Source organism: Sinohyriopsis cumingii, chromosome 6 (genome assembly GCF_028554795.1).
Source record: "Sinohyriopsis cumingii isolate HCF-2022 chromosome 6, ASM2855479v2, whole genome shotgun sequence".
In the NCBI taxonomy this organism is placed as follows: Eukaryota; Metazoa; Mollusca; class Bivalvia; order Unionida; family Unionidae; genus Sinohyriopsis; species Sinohyriopsis cumingii.
In genome coordinates, this window is record NC_142966.1 from 38,500,492 (window position 1) to 38,527,223 (window position 26,732).

General features: G+C 33.9%; 1 protein-coding gene across 3 annotated transcripts in view; it reads left to right on the top strand.

The window, feature by feature from the left end:
- Window positions 1–499: 499 nt before the first annotated feature.
- The window catches only part of LOC149796741 (cytoplasmic FMR1-interacting protein 1-like), a 190,522-nt gene continuing 164,289 nt past the window's right edge, over window positions 500–26,732 (top strand). The window contains exons 1-4 of one of the 3 annotated variants that reach the window (XM_089961391.1): window positions 500–1,276; window positions 12,304–12,381; window positions 20,895–20,996; window positions 25,231–25,412. In XM_089961391.1, the coding sequence (XP_089817517.1) occupies window positions 1,001–1,276; window positions 12,304–12,381; window positions 20,895–20,996; window positions 25,231–25,412 (638 nt within the window). In that variant the 5' untranslated portion in view covers window positions 500–1,000. Of the gene's footprint in view, window positions 1,277–12,303; window positions 12,382–20,894; window positions 20,997–21,207; window positions 21,222–25,230; window positions 25,413–26,732 lie in introns of those variants that run through there. The other 2 variants (XM_089961389.1, XM_089961390.1) reach the window with 2 other exon arrangements.

Consider the following 26,732-nt stretch of genomic DNA (forward strand, 5'->3'; position numbering starts at 1 on the left):
TTACATAAAATTTTGTCTTTAATTTTTCATATACTGTACATATTAACAGATGAAATTATTTTCAGCTAATCCTTAAGTACAGATATTTGCAAAATCATAGTAAAAACACGATAGTTTTAATGCCAAAACAGTATTCTGATTTATTTGGTTTTATGGTGTTTTAAAAATTATATAATATTATACAGTAATAATGTAAACAGAATTAAACATTATGTAATACACTACAGTAATAATATAAACAGAATGTTCAATACTTTCAACCTTTATGACATAATTTCTAACCTGGGGGAAAAAAAACCATGATAGCAGATATTTATGTTTATCAACACAGGTATGTTGGATGTGTTCCTGAGTGATATTAGGATAAAAATATACCTGTATCACCAAGTAATCTAACACCAAGGTATAGGGCAAACAAGTAACAAGCTGATATGGATAGAAAATGAAAATTGTAAAAGGAAGTTTAAATCTCTTTTGTATATCCATGCTATCAAGTCTATTTTTAAACCAACTTGAAGTGGGAGAAGTAAGTGTTGTTAAGGTTAAATTTTTGGGATTATGAAAAGAAGTTTAAGAATCAAAGAAGAGCAAGTTTATGCATGACAGGTTGTTTTGTCAGATGGTTATACATAATACACAAGCTGTGTACATGTGATACACAAAACAAGTTATGAACAAGATACAGATGTGTTGACTGATACAGGGTGAAAAAGTTATGTTAATATCCTGACAAATATGATGAACTGCAAGAAAGGAAATGAAACATTGGATTAGTATAGACAATGTCATGCAGCTAGTGGTGGAAAACACTACTGAAACACATTGTTATGCCTAAAAATTAATGTAGTGATTTTTCCATGAATTTGTTGATGTTTGATAAAGGGATCATTGATGACTCAAATTCATTATTGTTGAGAAAAGAGTTCTAAATGAGTGATGTTTCAATGACTTTTGTAGATGTTTAATACATTGGCAGCTATCATTTGACTCTTCTATAATAATGGCAGATAAGGTCCCCAATGGAAAGGGGCCAACAGATGTAACTAAGGGGTTCAGTGTCAAAGGGCTCAATGTCACAGAAGGGAGTCTTAAGAATGCATTGGAGACAGTGGACCTTTTGGATCAGTTAGGTGCCAAGGATCTTCAGCCATGTGTTACAGCCCTATCTCAAGCAGTTCAGTACCAGGCTGACTTTGACACCAACTTTGAAGACCGTGGTGCTTTTGTTACTGGAGTTGCAAAGTTTATGGAGGAAGCCACAAACCACGCTGATATGGTAAGTCTTTTTTTTAATTTCAAATAGTTTTATTTTATTATGTTTCTTAGTATTTATTTATTGACGTTTTGTATATTTCGTTGTATTTATTTATTAATTTACTGTTTGTTTTGTTGCATTATTTCTTGTCTTTAATTGATTGATGAAATATCTCCACTTTTTGCATTTGCAGTAAAGCTTCATGGCTAGGACTTTGAGTTGCATGATATTACTGGTATACCAATTTATCATGGTATTACTGGTATACCAATTTATCATGGTATTACTGATATACCAATTTATCATGGTATGGTATTACTGGTATACCAATTTATCATGGTATTACTGATATACCAATTTATCATGGTATTACTGGTATACCAATTTATCATGGTATTACTGGTATACCAGTTTACCATGGTATTACTGGTATACCAATTTATCATGGTATTACTGATATACCAATTTATCATGGTATTACTGATATACCAATTTATCATGGTATGGTATTACTGGTATACCAATTTATCATGGTATTACTGGTATACCAGTTTATCATGGTATTACTGGTATACCAGTTTTATCATGGTATTACTGGTATACCAATTTATCATGGTATGGTATTACTGGTATACCAGTTTATCATGGTATTACTGGTATACCAGTTTATCATGATATTACTGGTATACCAATTTAACATGGTATTACAATGTAACAAGTTACCCTGCTATTACTGGTACATTAATTTACCATGGTATTACCAGTACACCAATTTACCAAGGTATTTCCAGTATATCACTTAACCATGGTATTAGTGTATACAGTTTACTATGGTATTGGTGGTATACCAATATACCATGGTATTACTAGTATAACAATTTACCATTGCATGGTATTAGTGGTATTCCAATTTACCATGGTGATTTTGATTTCTTTAAATGTAGCAAATTAAAAAAAATTCAGTCATATCAATACGATGTCTGCATTATGGCAATTTATAGTGATGTCTAGCACTGGGGCATCATGTCACAAACATGTAGCATGATGTTCCACCCAGTCACATTATCCTGACACCATTCCTAACACTAACCTCTTAATGTTGAGCACCTAGCGAGGCAGCTGTTTAAGTACCATGTTTGTCAGTCTTTAGTATGACTCAGCCGGGGTTCAAACCCACAACCTCTCACTTCTAAGGTGGATGCTCTAACCACTAGGCCACTGGAGCAGTCTCCAATTTACCATGGTATTACTGGTATAACAATTTACCATGGTATGGTATTAGTGGGTAAACCAATTTACCATGGTATTACTGGTATAAAAATTTACTGTGGTATGGTATTAATGGTATACCAATTTACCACGGTATTAGGGGTATAACAATTTACCATGGTATGTTATTAGTGGTATACCAATTTGCCATGGTATTACTGGTATAATAACTTACCATGGTATTACCATTACACCAATTTGCCATGAATCTACTGGTATACAAATTTACCATAGTATTACCATTATACCGATTTACCATGGTACTATCAGTATACCAGTTTAACATGGTATTACTTATATACCAGTTTAACATGGTATTACTGATATACCATAATACCAATATAATATGGTATTTTGTTCAGCTTTACTGTTCCATATTATTGATACATCGGCAATTTCCATCAGTAAGGGATGTGCAGAAATTTCAGAGTAACTTTTTTCAAGTTTAATGACATTAAAAAAATGTTTTCATTTATGACAACAAGATGCATGTAGATTAATAAAATGTTTACAAAATAGTTGTATTTGTCACAAATTCTTCTTCTATAAATAATTTCAGTATGACACAAACAATTTTGAGGTATGTACAGAAATTACCGTATACCTTTGTACAAAAAATATTTGTGGTACCCAAGTCTAGCTAAGGCAAAGATAGCACTTTTTAAACTACACCAACCATAAAGAAAAAATGTACCATTGTTTGTCTCTTAATGTTTGCACACAGTATTTGTGTATGTATTGTTTGCTTCCTATAGTCATTATCAGGATGTTTTTGTTTTGTAATTTCATGGTGGTATTTTTTGGTAATCTAGCCATTGTATACGTTTTTATGTGTTATCTAATATTGTAAAGCACTGGTAGCTTCTGAAGATTAGGTGCTGTACTAAGTCCACAGTAATGTTATTATTATTATTATTATTATTATTATTATTATTATTATTATTATTATTATTTTTATTATTATTATTATTATTAAGTCTCAGCCATGCACAGTGACTGAAATTTGTGGATGGTTTCTAGATTGGGTAAGACAAACATCATTAATCTGGAGTTCAAATGGTTGAAGAAAGAAAAATTATAGCCACTCAAAAAAGAAAATTGGGTTTTTATGTGACCTGCTTGTTTTAAGAGATGACTGGTAGAGGAAATGGTATTCTTTATGGATGACTGGTAGAGGAAATGGTATTCTTTATGGATGACTGGTAGAGGAAATGGTATTCTTTATGGATGACTGGTAGAGGAAATGGTATTCTTTATGGATGACTGGTAGAGAAAACCTTGTTGTTTATGGAGGACTCATAGAGGAAACCTTATTGTTTATGGATGCATGGATGATGTTTGAGCTGAGAAGGTGCTGGACATTTTAAAATAGTGTGATCTGCATCAAGAATTGGATTTTTTATTTTGGGTATTTTACCCTTTGTGTGCCTTTTTTATACCTCAACTTACTTATAGTCAGGATTGTGCTGATGTACCTCTAAACCATATACTATCTCCCTCTTCTCCAGCTTCAATGTCAAGTGTGGTTACTCATACCATCACATGAATAAAAAAAGCTGTATAAAAGTCAATCAGGAAATGGAAGTTCACACTTTTTCAGTATTATTCTGAGTCAGTTTAGTTATTAGTGCTGATTGTTGAGAAAAATCTTGAAAAATGAAATGCACACTTCAGAATGAATAGTTTTTCTAAATGGCCAATTTTTTTATGGAGATACTGTTTTTTCATATATGCAACATGTGTTGAACTGCAAACAGCAAAACTGGAAGGTCGGTAGTTAAGGCATAATGGACATTTGACTATTGTGGAGCAATATTATGCACGGGCAGATATGGGTCTCTTCTGTTTGCATTGCAGGGTTGGGGCATACAGCAGGAATCATGAAAACTGTTTTACAAGATCCTAGAATCTTCTTAGCTTAGGAAAGCTTGAGTAACTTAAAAATTGCTATCCAAACTAAAAGTTAATTAAAAATTAAATTTGGTTTAATATCATCACATTACATGAATAGCTATAAAAGTAATGGGTGGGAGGGCTTTCATATCCAAGCCTGGAAATATAAAACACTTATGCTTGAATTTCAGATCTTGAGGTTTTAGGGTGAAAAAAGGAATTATTTTTAATTTCACTGAAATTTTAGTCATATTTTCATTAGGGTGTGATTTATGAAAAGCATATTTTAATAGGAAGCAAAAAATTCTTTTTCAGAGTAAAAATTAGATCAAGTCCAAATTCATCCTTGCACCAAGTTGTCTAAGTCCAAAGATCCATCTATGACTGTAGTTCTTTTGATAATGTTCAAAATTACACCTAACATTTCTGCCAAAATCAAAGTCCAGATCCATCTTACAGTAGGAAAATGAACAATCAGAACTTTTCAGTCTAACTGTTATCTTTTAGAAGGAACATGAGAAATAATACACTTAACTAATAGACAGATTCAGTTTGTCACCTTAGCTGTATTCCCCATCTGCCTAAAGTCTGCCTCAAATTTGGGGTTTTATAATAAGCAGAATACACCATGAATCAAACTAAAATCCAAGCAGAATCAGCCTAAAAATTTCATATGGGTTTGACCAATCGCAAATGACATTAGTTTCAAAACTCATTTATGATTGACTGATACTAGAAACTCAGTCTCAAACTGGTTTAAATTTTATGATCTTTAGGCCAGAAAATTTCCCAAAATACCATAAACCCATAAACCACAGACAGATGCCACTATAATTACAATACAAACCCAGGTCCAGTGCAAAGGTATTCTGCACCCTAGGTGACCCTTCCATCTTTTGTACCCCCCACCCCACCCCAGCATCACTTATTATAAACTAGTTTGCCTAATGGGTTAAACTGGCCCTGCATACACCTGCTCTAGCAGATACCTCAAACTAAAGGATAGGTGTATATACAAGACAAATATTTATTGGTTCCTTCTATATCTGAGGTAAGATTTTATTTCTGTGTAAAGGACACCTGTTCATTAAAGGATTTTAGTGGTCCCTTTAAGTCAGAGTCCTTTATTGACAGATGCCACTGTATATACATTAATGGATTTTAATGGTCCCGTTAAGTCTCCTTTATTGACAGATGCCACTGTATATACATTAAAGGATTTTAATGGTCCCTTTAAGTCTCCTTTATTGACAGATGCCACTGTATATACATTAAAGGATTTTAATGGTCCCTTTAAGTCTCCTTTATTGACAGCTGCCACTGTATATACATTAAAGGATTACAATGGTCCCTTTAAGTCTCCTTTATTGACAGCTGCCACTGTATATACATTAAAGGATTTTAATGGTCCCATTAAGTCTCCTTTATTAACAGATGCCACTGTATATACATTAAAGGATTTTAATGGTCCCTTTAAGTCTCCTTTATTGACAGCTGCCACTGTATATACATTAAAGGATTACAATGGTCCCTTTAAGTCTCCTTTATTGACAGCTGCCACTGTATATACATTAAAGGATTTTAATGGTCCCGTTAAGTCTCCTTTATTGACAGATGCCACTGTATATACATTAAAGGATTTTAATGGTCCCTTTAAGTCTCCTTTATTGACAGATGCCACTGTATATACATTAAAGGATTTTAATGGTCCCTTAAGTCTCCTTTATTGACAGCTGCCACTGTATATACATTAAAGGATTACAATGGTCCCTTTAAGTCTCCTTTATTGACAGCTGCCACTGTATATACATTAAAGGATTTTAATGGTCCCATTAAGTCTCCTTTATTAACAGATGCCACTGTATATACATTAAAGGATTATAGTGGTCCCTTTAAGTCTCCTTTTTTGACAGATGCCACTGTATGTACAATAAATAACTTCATATTGTGTTTCAGAGTTTTTTCCCAAAGTTTTTAACCAACATGTCAGAATCATAGTCTAGGAGATTCATGTAAGAAAAAGGACACAGCACTTACACACATCACTAAGTTATGAATTTAATTATCCTCACACTTCACTTTCTTTTGCTTGTATTACACCAAGAATGATAAATAGATGACATTGATGATGTAGTAAAAACTGCTTGTAGTGAATTATACCAGTAGTAAATATAATTTACTTTAAACAAACAATGCCACTATGCTTGGTGTCCCTGCACACACTAGAAATAGGTCATGTGTCTCACCTGAATTCACAGTGTACCTGTTTTCATTCAGTATAGACTTGCCAGGTTTGAATATTTGTATAATTTTACCTGTGGTGACTTGTACTATTCAACCACTTAAGTAGGCTTGTGGTGGGGGTGGGTCTTGTGTGCATGTGTGTGGTTGTAATGGAAAACTATATGCTCACCAAAATGACATGTATGATACAAACACTATTTAGTAGTGATGTCAAAGGTCATGTGTATGGGTGTAATGGAAAACTATATGCTCACTAAAATGACATGTATGATACAAACACTATTTAGTAGTGATCTCAAAGGTCATGTGTATGGATGTAATGGAAAACTATATGCTCACCAAAATGACATGTATGATACAAACGCTATTTAGTAGTGATGTCAAAGGTCATGTGTATGGGTGTAATGGAAAACTATATGCTCACCAAAATGACATGTATGATACAAACACTATTTAGTAGTGATGTCAAAGGTCATGTGTATGGGTGTAATGGAAAACTGTATGCACACTAAAATGACATGTATGATACAAACACAACTTAGTAGTGATGTCAAAGGTCATGTGTATGGGTGTAATGGAAAACTATATGCACACCAAAATGACATGTATGATACAAACACTATTTAGTAGTGATGTCAAAGGTCATGTGTATGGGTGTAATGGAAAACTATATGCACACCAAAATGACATGTATGATACAAACACTATTTAGTAGTGATGTCAAAAGTCATGTGTGTGGGTGTAATGGAAAACTGTATGCACACTAAAATGACATGTATGATACAAACACTATTTAATAGTGATGTCAAAGGTCATGTGTATGGGTGTAATGGAAAACTATATGCTCACCAAAATGACATGTATGATACAAACACTACTTAGTAGTGATGTCAAAGGTCATGTGTGTGGGTGTAATGGAAAACTATATGCTCACCAAAATGACATGTATGATACAAGCACTATTTAGTAGTGATGTCAAAAGTCATGTGTGTGGGTGTAATGGAAAACTGTATGCACACTAAAATGACATGTATGATACAAACACTATTTAATAGTGATGTCAAAGGTCATGTGTATGGGTGTAATGGAAAACTATATGCTCACCAAAATGACATGTATGATACAAACACTACTTAGTAGTGATGTCAAAAGTCATGTGTGTGGGTGTAATGGAAAACTGTATGCACACTAAAATGACATGTATGATACAAACACTATTTAATAGTGATGTCAAAGGTCATGTGTATGGGTGTAATGGAAAACTATATGCTCACCAAAATGACATGTATGATACAAACACTACTTAGTAGTGATGTCAAAGGTCATGTGTATGGGTGTAATGGAAAACTATATGCACACCAAAATGCACATGATGGACTCTTTTGTATAACCTAGGTATCTTGCCATCAAACAATGTACACAATTATAAATAGATGAAATTTGCTTTGCATTGAGTGAATTATGGATTTATTTCATAAAGTAGGCTAAAAACTCCTTACATTCACAAAATGCAAAGCCCTGTTTACAAATATTTGAGATTTTCACCCCTGAAATAAAATGTTATTCACTCAGAACTAGCAATTTTATGCATGTGTGACTGTGAATAGGATTTTTAACATAGCTTTAAAAAAAAATTCAGTCGTATCGCTATGATGTCTGCAGTGTGGCAGTTTATAGTGATGTCTAGCACTGGGGCATTATGCCGCAGACATGTAGCATTATGTCCCACCCGGTCACATTATCCTGATACCAGGTTGACCAGTCCTAACACCAACCTCTTAATGCTGAGCACCTTGCAAGGCTGCTGTTAGTACCATTTTTGTAAGTCTTTGGTATGACTCGGCCAGGGTTCAAGCCCACGACCTAACTAGCAATTTTCCCTTTATTTTATGTCAAATGTATTTGCTAGTAGTGTGTAAAACAAACAGATCAAAGTAGCAGATTTCTAACATTATCTCATGCAATATTTAGCTGTTTGTCTTCCACTGTGTTTTATGTGTATTTTACAGAAAAAATATCAGTAGTAACATAATTCTTTTTCCTAACTCACAGTAAAAAAGCTCATACTGTACCAAAAATTAAAGAAAAAGAAATAAGCACCTCGTTGGATTTAAACCTGGTACTTCTACATGTCAGGCATGCATGCTTACCACTAGACCAAGCATAAGACAAAATGGGAACCAAATTTCTTGGTCATAATATAATTAGTGTCAGACTATTGTCATAGTTCACTCCAGTGAATCAACAAAATTATCTGTGTTGAGAAAATCCACAAATCCAATTGTTTGGCATACAATAAACAACACCCTGGGCACAAATGACCCAAATATTCATGTGAGTCCACATGAAATAGGGGGTTAAGTAGGCCATACTCTACATCTGTTAAAATTACTTTGGTTGTATATTACAGTTATTGGAAACTTAACATTAATAATAACCACATTACATTCAGCTCTCTAACAGGCTCTTCTGAACATAATGAACCATTAGTTACTACTCTTAAGGCCAATACTGTATTTATCCAATGACAAGCCCACCAACATGTTTACAAAGTCCTTTCTGTTAATAAGCCTCCACCCCCTTTTGAAAATTGTAGGAGGCTTTTGAGCAAGATATTCAGTCTGAAACTAATAGTACAATAACCTTGATAGAATATAATTAAAAACATAAAGTTAAAATCTTCAGAATTTATCAACATTCTATTAGACTTCCAAAGTTTCAAGTGAAGTATCCCATCTGATTTGGGGATTTTGAGCTTGAGGTTGAATTTATTGCTCAGCTAGTTCAAAGAATACTGCATATGGTCTTATCATAAGAGAAATACTGTTAATGTTGTTTGCATTTATAAATATTGTTCACATTCATGCTATCAATCTACAAGATGAGACAATACTAAATATGGACTGTAATAGTGTTGGCAACCACAGAATGGGATTTATTATGTTAATATGGTCCCAGTAGTACTGTCAGCTAGTAGTATGAGCTTAATATCTAAATAAGGACTGCAATAGTACTGTCAGCTAGTAGTATGAGATTACTATCTAAAAAGGATCACAATAGTACTGTCAGCTAGTAGCATGGGATTACTGTCTTATTATGGATCACAATAGTAGTCACCTAGTAGTATGAGATTACTATCTAAATAAGGACTGGAATAGTACTGTTAGCTAGTAGTATGAGATTACTGTCTAAATATGTACCACAATAGTACTGTCAGCTCATAGTATGAGATTACTATCTAAATAAGGACCACAATAATACTGTCAGCTAGTAGTATGAGATTACTATCTAAATAAGGACTGCAATAGTACTGCCAGCTAGTAGTATGAGATTACTATCTAAATATGGACTGCAATAGTACTGTCAGCTAGTAGTATGAGATTACATCTCAATATGGAGCTCAATAGTACTGTCAGCCAGTAGTATGAAATTACTATCTAAGTATGGACCACAACAGTACTGTCCACTAGTAGTATCAGATTACTATCTAAATATGGACCACAATAGTAGTCAGCTAGTAGTATGGGATTACTGTCTTAATACGGATCACAATAGTAGTCACTTAGTAGTATGAGATTACTATCTAAATAAGGACTGTAATAGTACTGTCATCTAGTAGTATAAGATTACTATCTGAATAAGGACTGCCATCATACTGTCAGCTATTAGTATGAGATTACTATCTAAATAAGGACCACAATAGTACTGTCAGCTAGTAGTTTGAGATTACTATACTAACAGCTAGTAGTATGAGATTACTACCTAAATATGGACCACAATAGTACTGTCCACTCATGGTATGAGATTACTATCTAAATATGGACCACAATAGTATTGTCAGCTAGTAGTATGAGATTACTCTCTAAATATGGACCACAATAGTACTGTCAGCATGTAGTATGAGATTACTATCTAAATAAGGACCACAATAGTACTGTCAGCTAGTAGTATGACATTGCTATCTAAATATGGACCACAGTAGTATGGTCAGCTAGTAGTATGAGATTACTATCTAAATGTGAACCACAATCATACTGTCAGCTAGTAGTATGAGACTGCTATCTAAATATGGACCACAATAGTGCTGTCAGCTAGTAGTACAAGATTACTGTCTAAATATGGATCACAATAGTACTGTCAGCTAGTAGTATGAGCTTAATATCTAAATAAGGACTGCAATAGTACTGTCAGCTAGTAGTATGAGATTACTATCTAAATAAGGATCACAACAGTACTGTCAGCTAGTAGTATGAGCTTAATATCTAAGTAAGAACCACAATAGTACTGTCAGCTAGTAGTATGAGATTACTATCTAAATAAGGATCACAACAGTACTGTCAGCTAGTAGCATGAGATTGATCCCTAAATATGTACCACAATAGTACTGTCAGCTAGTAGTATGAGATTGCTATATAAATAAGGACCACAACAGCATTAGCAGCCAATAGTATGAGAGTGATACTCCATGTAATATTTCACATTCACAACATGTACATCATAAAACATATACATGTACACCATAAAACATATACATGTACATCATAAAACATATACATGTACATCATAAAACATATTGCATAAGAACTTACTTTCATTGCTGTAAGATTCTTTGGAACTGTCGTAAAAATGGATGATTTAAATTTTAATGTGTTTATTTGGGGTATTAAGGATGTGTACAAGGTGTGCAATAATTTATTACACATATACTTTTATGGATAACTACTGGCATTAAATTTGTAAAACAATAGCAGCTAATAAAACTTTTTGTCTGGTATTGGGTTTCTAGTGCCAACATCAGGCTCTTGAAATTCTGCCACCTATCCATCTCTCCTCTCTCTCTCTCTGTATGTATGTAAATATATATGTATGTATGTATGTATGTATGTATGTATGCATGGATGCATGGATGGACGTATGAATGGATGGATGGATGCATGCATGCATGCATGTATGTATGTGTCTATCTTTTAGTTGATTGACTGATTGTGAAATAGACACAAAAAATGAACATTAGTCAATTGTGAGGGAGATACATAAATTTCTCAGTAGATAGATAAATAGTTTTTTTTTTAAATCCATATATCTGATCTGACCAGTAAAACAAGAAATACATGTAGACATACATATATAAGACTGCTCTGGTGTCCTAGTGGTTAGAGCATCTGACCCAGATGTTGGAGATTGTGGGTTTGAACCCCAGCCAGGTCATATCAAAGACTTATAAAAATGGTACTAACAGCTGCCTCACTTGGTGCTCAGCATTAAGAGGTTAGTGTTAGGACTGGTTGGCCTGGTGTCGGGATAATGTGATTGGGTGGGACATGACACTACACGTCTCTGGCATGATGCCCCAGTGCTAGACATCACTATAAACTGTCACATTGCAGGCATCATAGCAATATGACTTAAAAATTCTTAAAGCTAAATTAAAAATCTGAAACACACACACACACACACACACACACACACACACACACACACACACACACACACACACACACACACACACACACACACACACACACACACACACACATATAATGTTTATACCAATTGTCATCTACTTTTTTTTACCAATGAATTGGTTTTTTTTTGTCAACAAGAATTTTAAATAAAGTTCTTATCCTGTTTTTTCTTTACAGAACAAACTCCTAGACGAAGGACAAACCTATGCAGCTATGCTGTACACTTGGAGATGCTGTTCCAGAGGAATTCCACAGGTATGCAGCTAAAAATTAAATGGGGAAGTGGAGGGGCTTTCATTTTGGGAATTATTGAATAGTTTCCTTATAAGCCAGGGCTTGTTTGCCTCTGATAATAAAATCAATAAACAAACATTTAATCAAAGTAATTTTTCATTTTCCCGTTGTATCAAATGAACAGGGCTGGAATTTTAGTAATATACAGTTTGCATTAAACTATTTTCTGTACTGGGTGTGTGTGTGTGATGTGGCAGAATTGTTACTCATATTTGTGACTTTCACTTTCAAACTTCATATTCTATATATAAGCTGAATTATCATGTTATAGTTTATTTGGTGGTTCTGAGATTTCTCCCAGTTCTTTATGAAGTACTGAGCATTTTTGTAGTCCATTATTTGGTTCTAATCTTTCTTACAGTTTATGGTGTGGTCGTGAGCTTTCTTGTAGCTCATTATTTGGTCCTGAACTTTCTTGAACTTCATTATGTGGTTTTAAGCTTTTGTTGAGCCTGTTATGTGGTCCTGATCTTTCTTGTAGTTCATTATATGGTCCTGAAGTTTCATTTAGTTTATTATGTGGTCCTTAGATTTCTTACATTTATGCAATGCTGAGATTTTTTGTAGTTCATTATGTGGTCCTGAAATTTCTTGTAGTTCATTATGTGGTCCTGATCTTTCTTGTAGTTCATTATATGGTCCTGATCTTTCTTGTAGTTCATTATATGGTCCTGAAGTTTCTTGTAGTTCATTATGTGGTCCTGAAGTTTCTTGTAGTTCATTGTATGGTCCTGTAGTTTCTTGTAGTTCATTATATGGTCCTGAGCATTATTGTCATTTATATGTATTATGTGGTCCTGAAGTTTCTTGTAGTTCATTATATGGTCCTGAGCATTATTGTCATGTATATACATTTCTGAGCTTTCTTCTTGCTTATTATGTAATCCTAAGATTTCTTGTATTTCTTTATGCATTCCTGAACTTTAGTGTAGTTCATGATGTGATCCTGTGCTTTCTTATAGTTCAGTATGTGATCCCCTGTTTTCTTGTACAGGTGGTTCATTATATGGTCCTGAGCTTTCTAGTAGTTCATTTAATAGCACTGAGCATTGTTTTGGTTCATTTGGTGGTTCTGGTCATTATTGTAGTTCATTATGTGGTCCTGAACTCTCTTGTAATTCAATACGTGTTTTTGAGCTTCCTTGTAGTTCATGATGTGGCCCTGAGCTTTCTTGTAATCATGATGTGGCCCTGAGGTTTCTTGTAATTCATGATTTGACCTTGAGCTTTCTTTTAGTTTATTATGTTTCTGAGCTTTCTTTCAGTTCATGGTGTGGCTCTGAGCCTTCCTGTTATTCATATGGTCCTGAGCTTTCTTGGAGTTCATGTGCAGTATTGAACTTTCTTGTAGTTCATTATGTAGTTCTGAGTTGTTTTTTTAGTTCATTTTGTCATCCTGAGTTTTCATGAAGTTCAAGTGTCTGTGGACTTTCTTATAATTCTCTATTTTGTCCTGAACTTTCAAGTCGTTCATTATATGGTACTGAGCTTTGTGCTATACACATTGTGCAATACATGTAAAACTTTTCCCATTTCCAGTGTACATTTGTTTTCACATTTTGGGTTTTAATGTTTGATCTAGTTTAAATAAAATTCTGTCAGGTTGTATGTGAAAGAATACATTACTTCATAAAACTTCCTTTGTTGTTCATCGCATAGTATGTACAACCTTTAACAGTCCTTGAATCTGAGTGTCTTTCATGAAACTTGACTTTAGATAAAAATTGATTTTATCCTGGAAAAACATCTTGACTTTATACATAAACTCACTGGAATTTTCCCCAAATCAGAGGGAATATAAAAACTTTTAAACTGAATAAATATTTCATTGTTTAAATTTAAAATTGTTGTCATTTACTGAATTTAAAAATCTGATGACTAAATAAATAAATAAATTGATTAATGAATTGATTGATTAATTTATCAATCAGGATGTCAATTATTTGATGAATTATCACATGATACAGGCAGTTACCAGATGGAGGAATAGCCCTTTGCAATAGTGGTGTGGGTTTTGGCTCACCTGGTCAAGAGGCCAAGTGGGCTTATGATATTGACTTGCATCCATCTGTCCATCATCCATATGTCCAGCATCAATTTTTATTACCCCACTGCAGTCCATATTTGTGATCCAGTTTCAGTCAGACATAATTTGAGCTAAATATAAGCACATTCCAGACAGGTTCAGTAAGGAGTGAGATCAACACATAGTGATGAGGTGATCTTGTATCTGGCTGACTGACCTTGTTTTCACTCTGGAAGCCAGATGTTTTTATTTAATTTTGATCAAACTTGGATTGTGTAAACATATCATCAAGATCTTAGATGAGTTTAATAGTAGGAGAGATGTGTACCTGTTAATGAGATGATCTTGTTACTGCTTTGGAAGTAATATTTCTGTTCAAATTTTGATCAAACTTGAAATGTGGAGTCATGTCATCAAGAAGTTGGGTGAGTACAATAGATAATAATAATGCATGCTAATGAGTGGATTTTGCATCAGATTTGCTGAGATTGTTAACATGCTGGAAGCTATGATCAGACTTTGATCAAATTTGAAATATAGATTTTATGAAGCACTTGAGTCTGTTCAGTAATGAGTGAGATCCATGCAAATTAAAGAGGACAATCTTGTATCTGATTGGCTGCATATGTTCCACTTTGGAAGCTGCATTTCTGAGCCAATTTTGATAAAACTTGGTAAACAGTCTTATAATCATGAAGATGTAGGATGATTTTAATTATGAGTGAGACAGATGCATATTTATGATGTTGGATGGTTTTAATTATGAGTGAGACAGATGCATATTTATAATGTTGTATGGTTTTAATTATGAGTGAGACAGATGCATATTTATAATGTTGGATGATTTTAATTATGAGTGAGACAGATGCATATTTATAATGTTGGATGATTTTAATTATGAGTGAGACAGATGCATATTTATGATGTTGGATGGTTTTAATTTTGAGTGAGACAGATGCATATTTATAATGTTGTATGGTTTTAATTATGAGTGAGACTGATGCATATTTATGATGTTGGATGGTTTTAATTATGAGTGAGACAGATGCATATTTATGATGTTGGATGGTTTTAATTATGAGTGAGACAGATGCATATTTATGATGTTGGATGGTTTTAATTATGAGTGAGACAGATGCATATTTATGATGTTGGATGGTTTTAATTAGGAGTGAGACTGGTGGATATTTATGAGGTGATTGAATTTTTAAAACTATTCTAGAAACTATTTTTAATCCAATTTGATAAATAGGTTGTTGCCATCGGGATCTTGGTTGAGTATGATGAGTGCAGTTGGTGTCATCAGGATCTTGGTTGAGTATGATGAGTGACATTTGTGTCATCAGGATCTTGTTAATTAGTGCATATTAATTACATGATTTTGGATGAGACAGCATGTTAACACTCTTGCAGCTATAGGAAACTTGTTTAATAGTCTTATATTATCAACATCTTGGTTGAGTATGATGAGTGACATTGGTGTCATCAGGATCTTGGTTGAGTATGATGAGTGACATTGGTGTCATCAAGATCTAGGTTGGATATGATGAGTGACATTGGTGTCCTCAAGATCTTGGTTGAGTATGATGAGTGACATTGGTGTCATCAAGATCTCGGTTGAGTATGATGAGTGACATTGGTGTCATCAGGATCTTGGTTGAGAATCATGAATGACATTGGTGTCATCAAGATCTTGGTTGAGTATGATGAGTGACATTGGTGTCCTCAAGATCTTTGTTGAGTATGATGAGTGACATTAGTGTCATCAAGATCTTGGTTGAGAATCATGAGTGACATTGGTGTTACCAAGATCTTGGTTGAGAATGATGAGTGACATTGGTGTCCTCAAGATCTTTGTTGAGTATGATGAGTGACATTGGTGTCATCAAGATTTTGGTTGAGTATGATGAGTGACATTGGTGTCTTCAGGATCTTGGTTGAGTATGATGAGTGACATTGGTGTCCTCAAGATCTTTGTTGAGTATGATGAGTGACATTGGTGTCATCAAGATCTTGGTTGAGAATGATGAGTGACATTGGTCTTATCAAGATCTTGGTTGAATATGATGAGTGACAATGGTGTCATCAAGATCTTGGTTGAGTATGATGAGTGACATTGGTGTCATCAAGATCTTGGTTGAGTATGATGAGTGACATTAGTGTCATCAAGATCTTGGTTGAATATGATGAGTGACATTGGTGCAATCAAGATTTTGGTTGAGTATGATGAGTAACATTGGTGTCATCAGGATCTTGGTTGAGTATGATGAGTGACATTGGTGTCATCAAGATCTTGGTTGAGTATGATGAGTGACATTGGTGTCATCAAGATCTTGGTTGAATATGATGAGTGACATTGGTGCAATCAAGATTTTGGTTGAGTATGATGAGTGACATTGGTGTCATCAGGATCTTAGTTGAGTATGATGAGTGACATTGGTGTCATCAAGATCTTGGTTGAGTATGATGAGTGACATTAGTGTCATTAAGATCTTGGTTGAATATGATGAGTGACATTGGTGTCCTCAAGATTTTTGTTGAGTATGATGAGTGACCATGGTGTTCTCAAGATCTTGGTTGAGTATGATGAGTGACATTGGTGTAATCAAGATCTTGGTTGAGTATGATGAGTGACATTGGTGTAATCAAGATCTTGTTTGAGTATGATGAGTGACATTGGTCTTATCAAGATCTTGGTTGAATATGATGAGTGACAATGGTGTCATCAAGATTGTGGTTGAGTATGATGAGTGACATTGGTGCCATCAAGATCTTGGTTGAGTATGATGAGTGACATTGGTGTCATCAAGATCTTGGTTGAATATGATGAGTGACATTGGTGCAATCAAGATTTTGGTTGAGTATGATGAGTGACATTGGTGTCATCAGGATCTTGGTTGAGTATGGTGGCGCTATAGAGTTTCACATTTTGCATAGGGTTAGGATTTTAAAGAAAAAGAATTTCCCTGGCTTTCCTCACTGGTTATACTGGCTATTTAAAAAAGACCTTGTATATCTTAGGTATAATGCAAAGAACCTTTAATTCCCTTTATTTTGGTGTATGATTGATGGGTGTACTATGGGTTAAAGAGTATACAGCTTGGCCTTACTTCAAATGTGCACCTTTAAAAAAAAGTGCTAGCTCTACTTAGTCATTTTCACTTCCTGAACTTCAGAGGTAAATTGTATAAAAAAGAGCCGATAACTTTTTTTACATTTTATATATTTGGTAATTCATTCATTGCACTTTCAGAAGCTGGTATTGTCTAGTCTGGCAAAATTCATTTTCCCTATTTTAATAGCTGCTATTTATAGTATACTTTAGACTAATTCAGACTGAATTTTTAACACAAGGGAGCAGTCATTTTAGTTAGCAGTGTGCTTAAATCATGTAAAATTTCCAAAAGTACAATATCCAAAAGAAATATCATCCACATTACATTAATGTAGCATAGAGGTATGCAAACACTCTCTCCACTGTGCATGTTTTAAATGCGAACTACTTCACCTTACATATGTCACTCTCTCAAAAGTACATATTATCTGGTGAGCGCCACCTATGATGAGTGACATTGGTGTCATCAAGTTCTTGGTTGAGTATGATGAGTGACATTGGTGTAATCAAGATCTTGGTTGAGTATGATGAGTGACGTTGGTGTCATCAGGATCTTGGTTGATTGGTGAATATTAATTACATGACTTTGGATGAGACTGAGCATGTCAACACCATTATATGTGTTATATTATCTTGGTTGAATATGATGAGTGACACTGGTGTCATCAGGATCTTGGTTGAGTATGATGAGTGACATTGGTGTCATCAAGATCTTGGTTGAATATGATGAGATACATTGGTGTCATCAGGATTTTGTTGAATATGATGAGTGACATTGGTGTCCTCAAGATCTTGATTGAATATGATGAGTGACATTGGTGCCCTCATGATATTGGTTGAGTATGATGAGTGACATTGGTGTAATCAAGATCTTGATTGGGTATGATGAGTGACATTGATATCCTCAAAATCTTGGTTGAGTATGATGAGTGACATTGGTGTCCTCATGATCTTGGTTGAGTATGATGAGTGACATTGGTGTCAACAGGATCTTGGTTGATTGGTGCATAATCATTACATGACTTTGGATGAGACTGAGCATGTCAACACCATTATATGTGTTATATTATCTTGGATGAGTATGATTATGACCAAGAGCTATACATATTAATGAGGTAATCTAGTATAGGAATTAATAATCTTATTGCACTATGAGGATTGAATTCATATTGGATTTTGCTTCTTATGTTATTACTGTTGTGTATTGGTTCAGTAACAGGCGAGACCTGTGCATGGTAAATAATTACCTTGCATTTGATTGTTACCTCATAAGCTCTAGAGACTAAACTTCTGGTCCATTTTTCATAAAATGTTTAAAAAGGTTCGTCGTTGAGGTCTTGGATGTTTTTGATTATGAACTAGGCATGTTGTAGAATCTTTAGGAAACATTTTTATTGTGTTATAATATTACAGGTAAAATCAACATATATAGAGTTAGGAGGACCATTTAGTACATAAGTTGAATTCTTACAATACTATATAAGTCTGATTATTAAGTTAACTCTAATCCAGGTGGAAAAGATCAGACCCCTTGGGTCTCATGTTTTGTTGGTTTTTATAAAGTCTATTTGTGTGCCCATTTATGCACTGATGAACAAGTGACATATTGAGAAAGTAATTATTTTCTGAAAGAAAAACTTGTCCTTGAAAACTACTAAAAGTCCTTGAAAAGGCTTTGAAATGACCTTGAAAAGAACTGTGGTGCTGTATGAACCTTGCTATAGTAGTGACATACATGAATGGAAAGTATAAATTACTAACATGCTGTATAGAATAATTTCGATGTCATATGTTAAACATACAAATGTATAGAATATAGTAAAGCAGTTGTATATTAAAACAAATATATTCAATATAGCTATGGAATTTGTAATATTGTAATTGGGACATCCATTGTGAATGTTTAAAACCATGAAAATTCATACTTTGCCAACTTTGTGAAAATTTCTCATTTTTTTTTATACATTTGCCATAAGGCAAAGTGTATCATCTATGACAATGGCAATGTCCACCTGTCTGTTTGTGTTGAATAAATTTATATTTAATTCACCTATGTCAGGCAAGCTTTGGGATGGTTTACACCTTTGTGGATGGTTACAGTTGGTCATGAAAGAAACTTATTGATTTGGGGTCAAAGGTCAGTCACAGTGATTCACTGTAGAAAAATTGTTTTTGAACAGTAGTTTTAGTTCTAACCCATGTACAACATGCAATGGACTTAACTTCACAGATGGTTTACAAAATGGGAGAAATGTATTGAATGGAGTGAGTGTTTGGGTCAAAATGTACAGGTCACAGCAGCTATAAGAAGAATGTTTACACAGAACAGCTTTAGTTGTAAAATACATACATATACTTTTGAGCAAACTTTATTGGTGACCGACATTTGGGTCAAATAATAAACTTCCTGATAGCGGCTAGTGTATAAAAAATAACTCCAAGCTTAATGTCACTCACATTAACAATAAAAATATTTCTGATAAATAACTTTAATTATATCCAAATAGTGACACCAAACTTTTGAGTGACTGTTATAGGAAAGAAATGTTGTTGCTGTGGGGTTTAATGCCATTTTTTAGACACAATAAGTTATGCATGGCGGCCAGTATTAATGGTGGAGGAAGAACCTGGAATAACCCCAGGAAGAACCACTGACCCACAAGAAGCTACTGGCAAGCTTTCTCACATACCCACATTGGCCAAATCCTAGACTCAAACCCATACAGACAGAGGTGAGATGGCAGTGATCCATAATGGAGAGCTCTTTAGACCACTTGGCCACTCGGGGCCCCATAGGAAAGAAATAAGCTGTAGGCAGTTTTAATGTCAATGTTTCAATGCTTAAATAATGAATATTGTTTTCTATATTTTAATCTGAGTTCATTGGATTGTCTTCAACAAACTTAATGAATGGTTTGACCTTGAGAATTTAAAAGTAATGGTCAATATCACTATTGCCCATCATGACCACAGTCCAGAACCCAGACCTACTTGTAACCACATTTACATCTAGTAAACACAGGATCAGTGTATACAATTAAAAAGACTCCTGCTTGAAAAGTTGTAGCTGGACAAGTTATTGGATTAAACTTTCTTAAGTAAACTATTTGTCAGATTTTTTTATAAAAGTGGGGAATGGCTTTCAGCTGCCTCAGTGCATCATTGAAAAAGGCAGTTAACTCCCATTACCTAGACATGATTTATTTAGCCTGATAAAAGTGTAGCTAAAACCAATAAAGCCACCAAGCATATAATTATCATTAGAACATTTCCCTACTTCTAGCACTGAATTTCAATTTTTTCAAATTCCAGCTGAATTTATTTTCCTTTCAGGGGTCAAGTAATGACCAGAAAAGCAGAGTAGAAGTCAATGAGATGATTGTTGATGTTCTTCAGCCACTCATCACAAAGTTAATGAATTTCATGGATTTCCATGTAAGTATGCACATACATTTAGATCTGAATTTCATGGATTTCCATGTAAGTATGCACATACATTTAGATCTGAATTTCATGGATTTCCATGTAAGTATGCACATACATTTAGATCTGAATTTCATGGATTTCCATGTAAGTATACACATACATTTAGATCTGAATTTCATGGATTTCCATGTAAGTATGCACATACATTTAGATCTGAATTTCATGGATTTCCATGTAAGTATGCACAATACATTTAGAATTGATTATTCTTATTGTTCCACATTCCCCTACATGCCTATAGGGAAATATAAGAACCTTTTATCTTTCAGATGGCAGTTGAATAACTTTTACTCTAGACTGAAAGAGGTTCAGATGGGAGTTGAATACTTTTGACTCTAGACTGAAAGAGGTTTAGATGGGACTTTTCTAATTTTGACTCTAGACTGAAGGATTCAGATGGAAATTAAATGATTTTGACTCTAGACTGAAAATATTTCAGATGGAAATTGAATAATGTTGACTCTAGACTGAAAGAGATTGGTCTTTCATATATGCATTGGTCCTTCATATATACATTAGTCCTTCATATATACATTGGTCATTGGTCTTTCAGATATACATTGGTCCTACATATATGCATTGGTCTTTCAGATCTACATTGGTCTTTCAGATATACATTGGTGTTTCATATATGCATTGGTCTCTTGCATATACATTGGTCTGTCATATCTACATTGGTCATTCATATCTACATTGGTCTTTCATATCTACATTGGTCTCTCATATATACATTGGTCTTTCATATATACATTGGTCCTTCATATATACATTGGTCCTACATATACATTTGTCTTTCATATATACATTGGTCCTTCATATATACATTAGTCTTTCATATGTACATTGGTCTTTCATATGTACATTGGTCTTTCATATATACATTGGTCTTTCATGTATACATTGGTCATTCATATATACATTGGTCCTACATATACATTGGTCTTTGATATATACATTGGTCTTTCATATATACATTGGTCCTGCATATATACATTAGTCTTTCATATGTACATTGGTCTTTCATATGTACATTGGTCTTTCATATATACATTGGTCTTTCACATATACATTAGTCTTTCACATATACATTGGTCCTTCACTTCAGAGTCACTCAATATAGTGCTTTCTCTCTCTTCTAAAACATTAAGGGTCCCACCATTATATTGGTAACTTTCTTCCCATTATTTTTGCTTCATTTTTTTTACTTCAGTTTAGTTCTTTCTCTTGAGATATAATCAGATAGCATGATTCTCGTACTTTTATGACACTATTTGTTAGTTTGTATATGTACACATTTGCATGGTAACAGTGTTACAGTCAACTCCTCCAGAGACTTTGTGTTATTGTGTATGATTTGATGAGATTAGATTGTTATACTGCCCCACTTTGCTTGGATGTGTTGCTGTTTTTGATTTGATGGCATTAATGTAGCAAATTTTGTTACCCCACCTTGCATGTTTGTGTTATCGTGTATAAACTGATTACATTAGATTAACAGATCTTGTTATACCACCCTAGTTTGCATGGAATATGTGTTACTGTGTATAAATTGACGAGATCAGTGTTGCAGATTTTGTTATATGACCCCACTTTGCAGGGATGTGCTATTGTGTATGATTTGATGAGATTAGGAAAACAGATTTCGTTCCACCACTCCACTTTGCATGGATCTGTTACTGTATGTGATTTGAAGGGATTATCAGATTTTGTTAAACTACCCTACTTTGCATGCATGTGTTATTGTTTTTGAGTTGATGGGATTAAAGTAACATATTTTGTGATATCATCCTACTTTGCATGCATGCATTATTATGTATGATTTGATGGAATTAAAGTAACAGATTTTGTTATATCACCCTACTTTGCATGCGTGCATTATTATGTATGATTTGATGGAATTAAAGTAACAGATTTTGTTATAACACCCTACTTTGCATGCATGCATTATTATGTATGATTTTATGGAATTAAAGTAACAGATTTTGTTATAACATCCTACTTTGCATGCATGCATTATTATGTATGATTTTATGGAATTAAAGTAACAGATTTTGTTATAACACCCTACTTTGCATGCATGCATTATTATGTATGATTTGATAGGATTAAAATATCAGTTTTTGTTATATCACCCCACTGTAACAAGATAACTGGGTTGGGTTTGGATTTATAACACTTTTGATGATGATACAAATACAATGTTTATTGATGAATGACTTAAATGAAAAAAAAGAATTATGATTTATATGTGTGTACATAAGATACGATTATTGGACAAATTAACACAATCCGCATGAACCTAATAATGTAACATAAATGTGACCTTACATAGTATAAGGACAAGGGCTAATGATTCACAGTAATTTCACATGATGAAAAAGAATGATGTGTTTAACTCAAATAGTAAAAATGATGTTCTTTACTCTTATAGTAAAAACAATGTATTCACTCAAATAGTGCAAAATTATGTACTTTACTGAAATAGTAAAATGATGTAACAATGGGACAGATGTCTTTCAATACAGTCCCAAAACACTGGGTATTAGAAACCCCAAAATTAACCAATGGCTAAAAGAATACATGTATGGAGTTACACAAAACACTCCATCACTACAATACTTGGATACCATTCACACTGGTCAATCAAGCAGTCAGCTTTACGGATGATCACTGACCACCATTCAATCACTTGGTGACTCAGACAATCAGCACCCACCAATCGGTCAGCAACATTCAGTCATCTGCAACGCAACCATCAAAATACTGTTCAATCAGCTTTACAGCTGCTATGGTCATCTTTATGGTCAGCTCTACAGCTGCTACCACGTGAACTCTGATCAGTTGAAAATAAATCTAACACCGTGTACTAAGAATGACATGGACATTTACGATAAAGTAATGAATTTATATACAGTAAACTATACAAATTACATTATCGGCACAACATAACAAATCAATAAATGGGTTCAGAAGTGAACCTACCTGTGTCCGATTAGAATCTTATCTGTGCGCTTGATGAATATCGTTTTTTCTCATCAAAAGCACTTATCACATGTTTGGCATAATTTGAACTGAAGTCACTGTTTCAAAATATTGTACAATATACATAAATCACCCTTGGGCATCATTGTACAAAAACAGCGAAACCCGAGTACATGTATTTAATAAATAACAAAGGGATTTATACAATTCCATGACACCCACTTTGCATGTATGTGATATTGTGTGTCACAACATCCACACCATCAAAAACACTCAGGTGATTAAAAGACATAATCAGGATAATTTTCTAGAAGTGTATGAAAAACTTAGAGTTTTCTCCCTTCATCAAGGTGAGCTGAAAGAAGTGGTTGATCACATGTTGGAATGAATAACTAAGTAGAGGATTGGAACATATATCATAAACATGTCTTATAGTGCTTCCCCTATGATCTAAGAAAAAGGCATGGTAATTATCCTTCCAAAAGGGTGCTTTCCACTGTATCCCATGATCACAAGGGAACCTTATTTCATCATGAATTGGTGGTGTTGTCATTATGTTTCTGTAGTTTAAAATTAGATGACCTTCAAATGGGACTCAATGACAAGAGAAGTTGTCAAAATCTATGTTTCATGTTCAGTCTACTCCAAAAAGTTACTGTTAGGAAAACTATTGCACATGTAGCATGTGATAGTTATTGGCATGCATTGAAGTATGTAGCATGTAATTCCACATATAGCGTGTGATAGTTATTGGCATGCATTGAAAGGTGTACCATATACTTGCACATATAGCATGTGTTATTACTGCTCTGTATTGCAGTGAATTGAAAAGGATTTAATGGTGTGTGAATCTCAAAGCTCTACAATATCACTGATAAATATTTTTTGCTGATATTGTCTCTGTGTCAGATCCAACAACGATATGACAGTATACTGCATCAGGTTACTAACATACAAAATTAGACATAAAATGTGAATTATATACAGCACAGGAAAACAATACCTTTTGCCACAACAATTTTCCCCACATGTTTTTGTAAAAAGTGGACCAATTTGGTACATGCATGATATAAAAAATATATATAGATGTCTTCTTTTGGCCATTGTAGTTATTGATCTGTATTGTGCATTGATGTAATGTTTACATGTATATGTATTTTGTGATGGTGCAGATATGCAAATTATAGTTTCTTGTTTATAGGAGCGAGCCATTGATAGGTTTTGTATGGAGGTGAAGAGACTTTGTCACGAGGAAGTGAAAAATGACTTCGTATCAGAGGCTTACCTGCTTACTCTTGGCAAATTTATCAACATGTTTGTTGAACTAGATGAGTTGAAGAACATGAAGGCTGGTCTAAGTAATGACCATTCCATATATAAAAGGTAAGCTACACACACAAAAGGTAACAAAAGAATGCAAATAATGACCATTCCATATATAAAAGATAAAATAAACACAAAAGTTTAAACAATAAAGTGCAAATAATAACTGTTTCATCCATAAAAGGTAAGTTACACACACAAAACTTTAAGCAATAAAATGCAAATAATGACCATTCCATAAAATGTAAATAATGACCATTCCATAAAATGTAAATAATGACCATTCCATAAAATATAAATAATGACCATTCCATATATAAAAACCAAGCTACACATGCAAATTTAGGAAGAATAAAATGTAAATAATGACCATTCCATCCAACACATTTTTGGACATGAGGAAGTTAAAATGTTTCAAACATGGATAACATGAATCAAGGCCTTTAGTGAGGGATGTTTACAAATCCTAAATAAAATTAATCAAGGCTTTCAGTGAGGGATGTTTACATGCCCTAAATAATGTGAATCAAGGCCTTCAGTGAGGGATGTTTGCAAGTCCTAAATAAAATGAATCAAGGCCTTCATTGAGGGATGTTTACAAGCCCTAAATAAAATCAATCAAGGCCTTCAGTGAGGGATTTTTACAGGCCCTAAATAAAATCAATCAAGGCCTTAAGTGAGGGATGTTTACAGGCCCTAAATAACATGAATCAAGGCCTTCAGTGAGGGATGTTTACAGGCCCTAAATAATATGAATCAAGGCCTTCAGTATCCACATATTTATTTGCTATCTTATTAGTATAACAGAACATCTACAGATATATTTGCTAAATCATTAGTATAACACAAAATCCCAGATCTGTCTGCTGACTCAGTAGTATAACAAGATGCCCTTTGTATATACTTGCTAATAAGCCCTGCCCAACTGCAAACTGCATAGACCCTGAGCTGCCATCACACAATGCACTGGTAGATTTGGGTCTATGCAGTTTGTTAGGAGTAATAAGTAGAACAAGCACCATAGATCTTAATTTTAAGTCTTGTACCTAAATTTATAGCATACACATAATGATATCCATTCTGATAGACATGACATGTAAAGTATACACATAATGATATCCATTCTGATAGACATGACATGTAAAGTATATGCATAATGATATCCATTCTGATAGACATGACAGTTATAGGATAACAATGATATCCATTCTGATAGACATGATGTTGATAGTATACACATAATGATATCCATTCTGATAGACATGACAATTATAGTATACACATAATGATATCCATTCTGATAGACATGATGTTGATAGTATACACATAATGATATCCATTCTGATAGACATGACATTTATAGTATACATGTAATGGTGT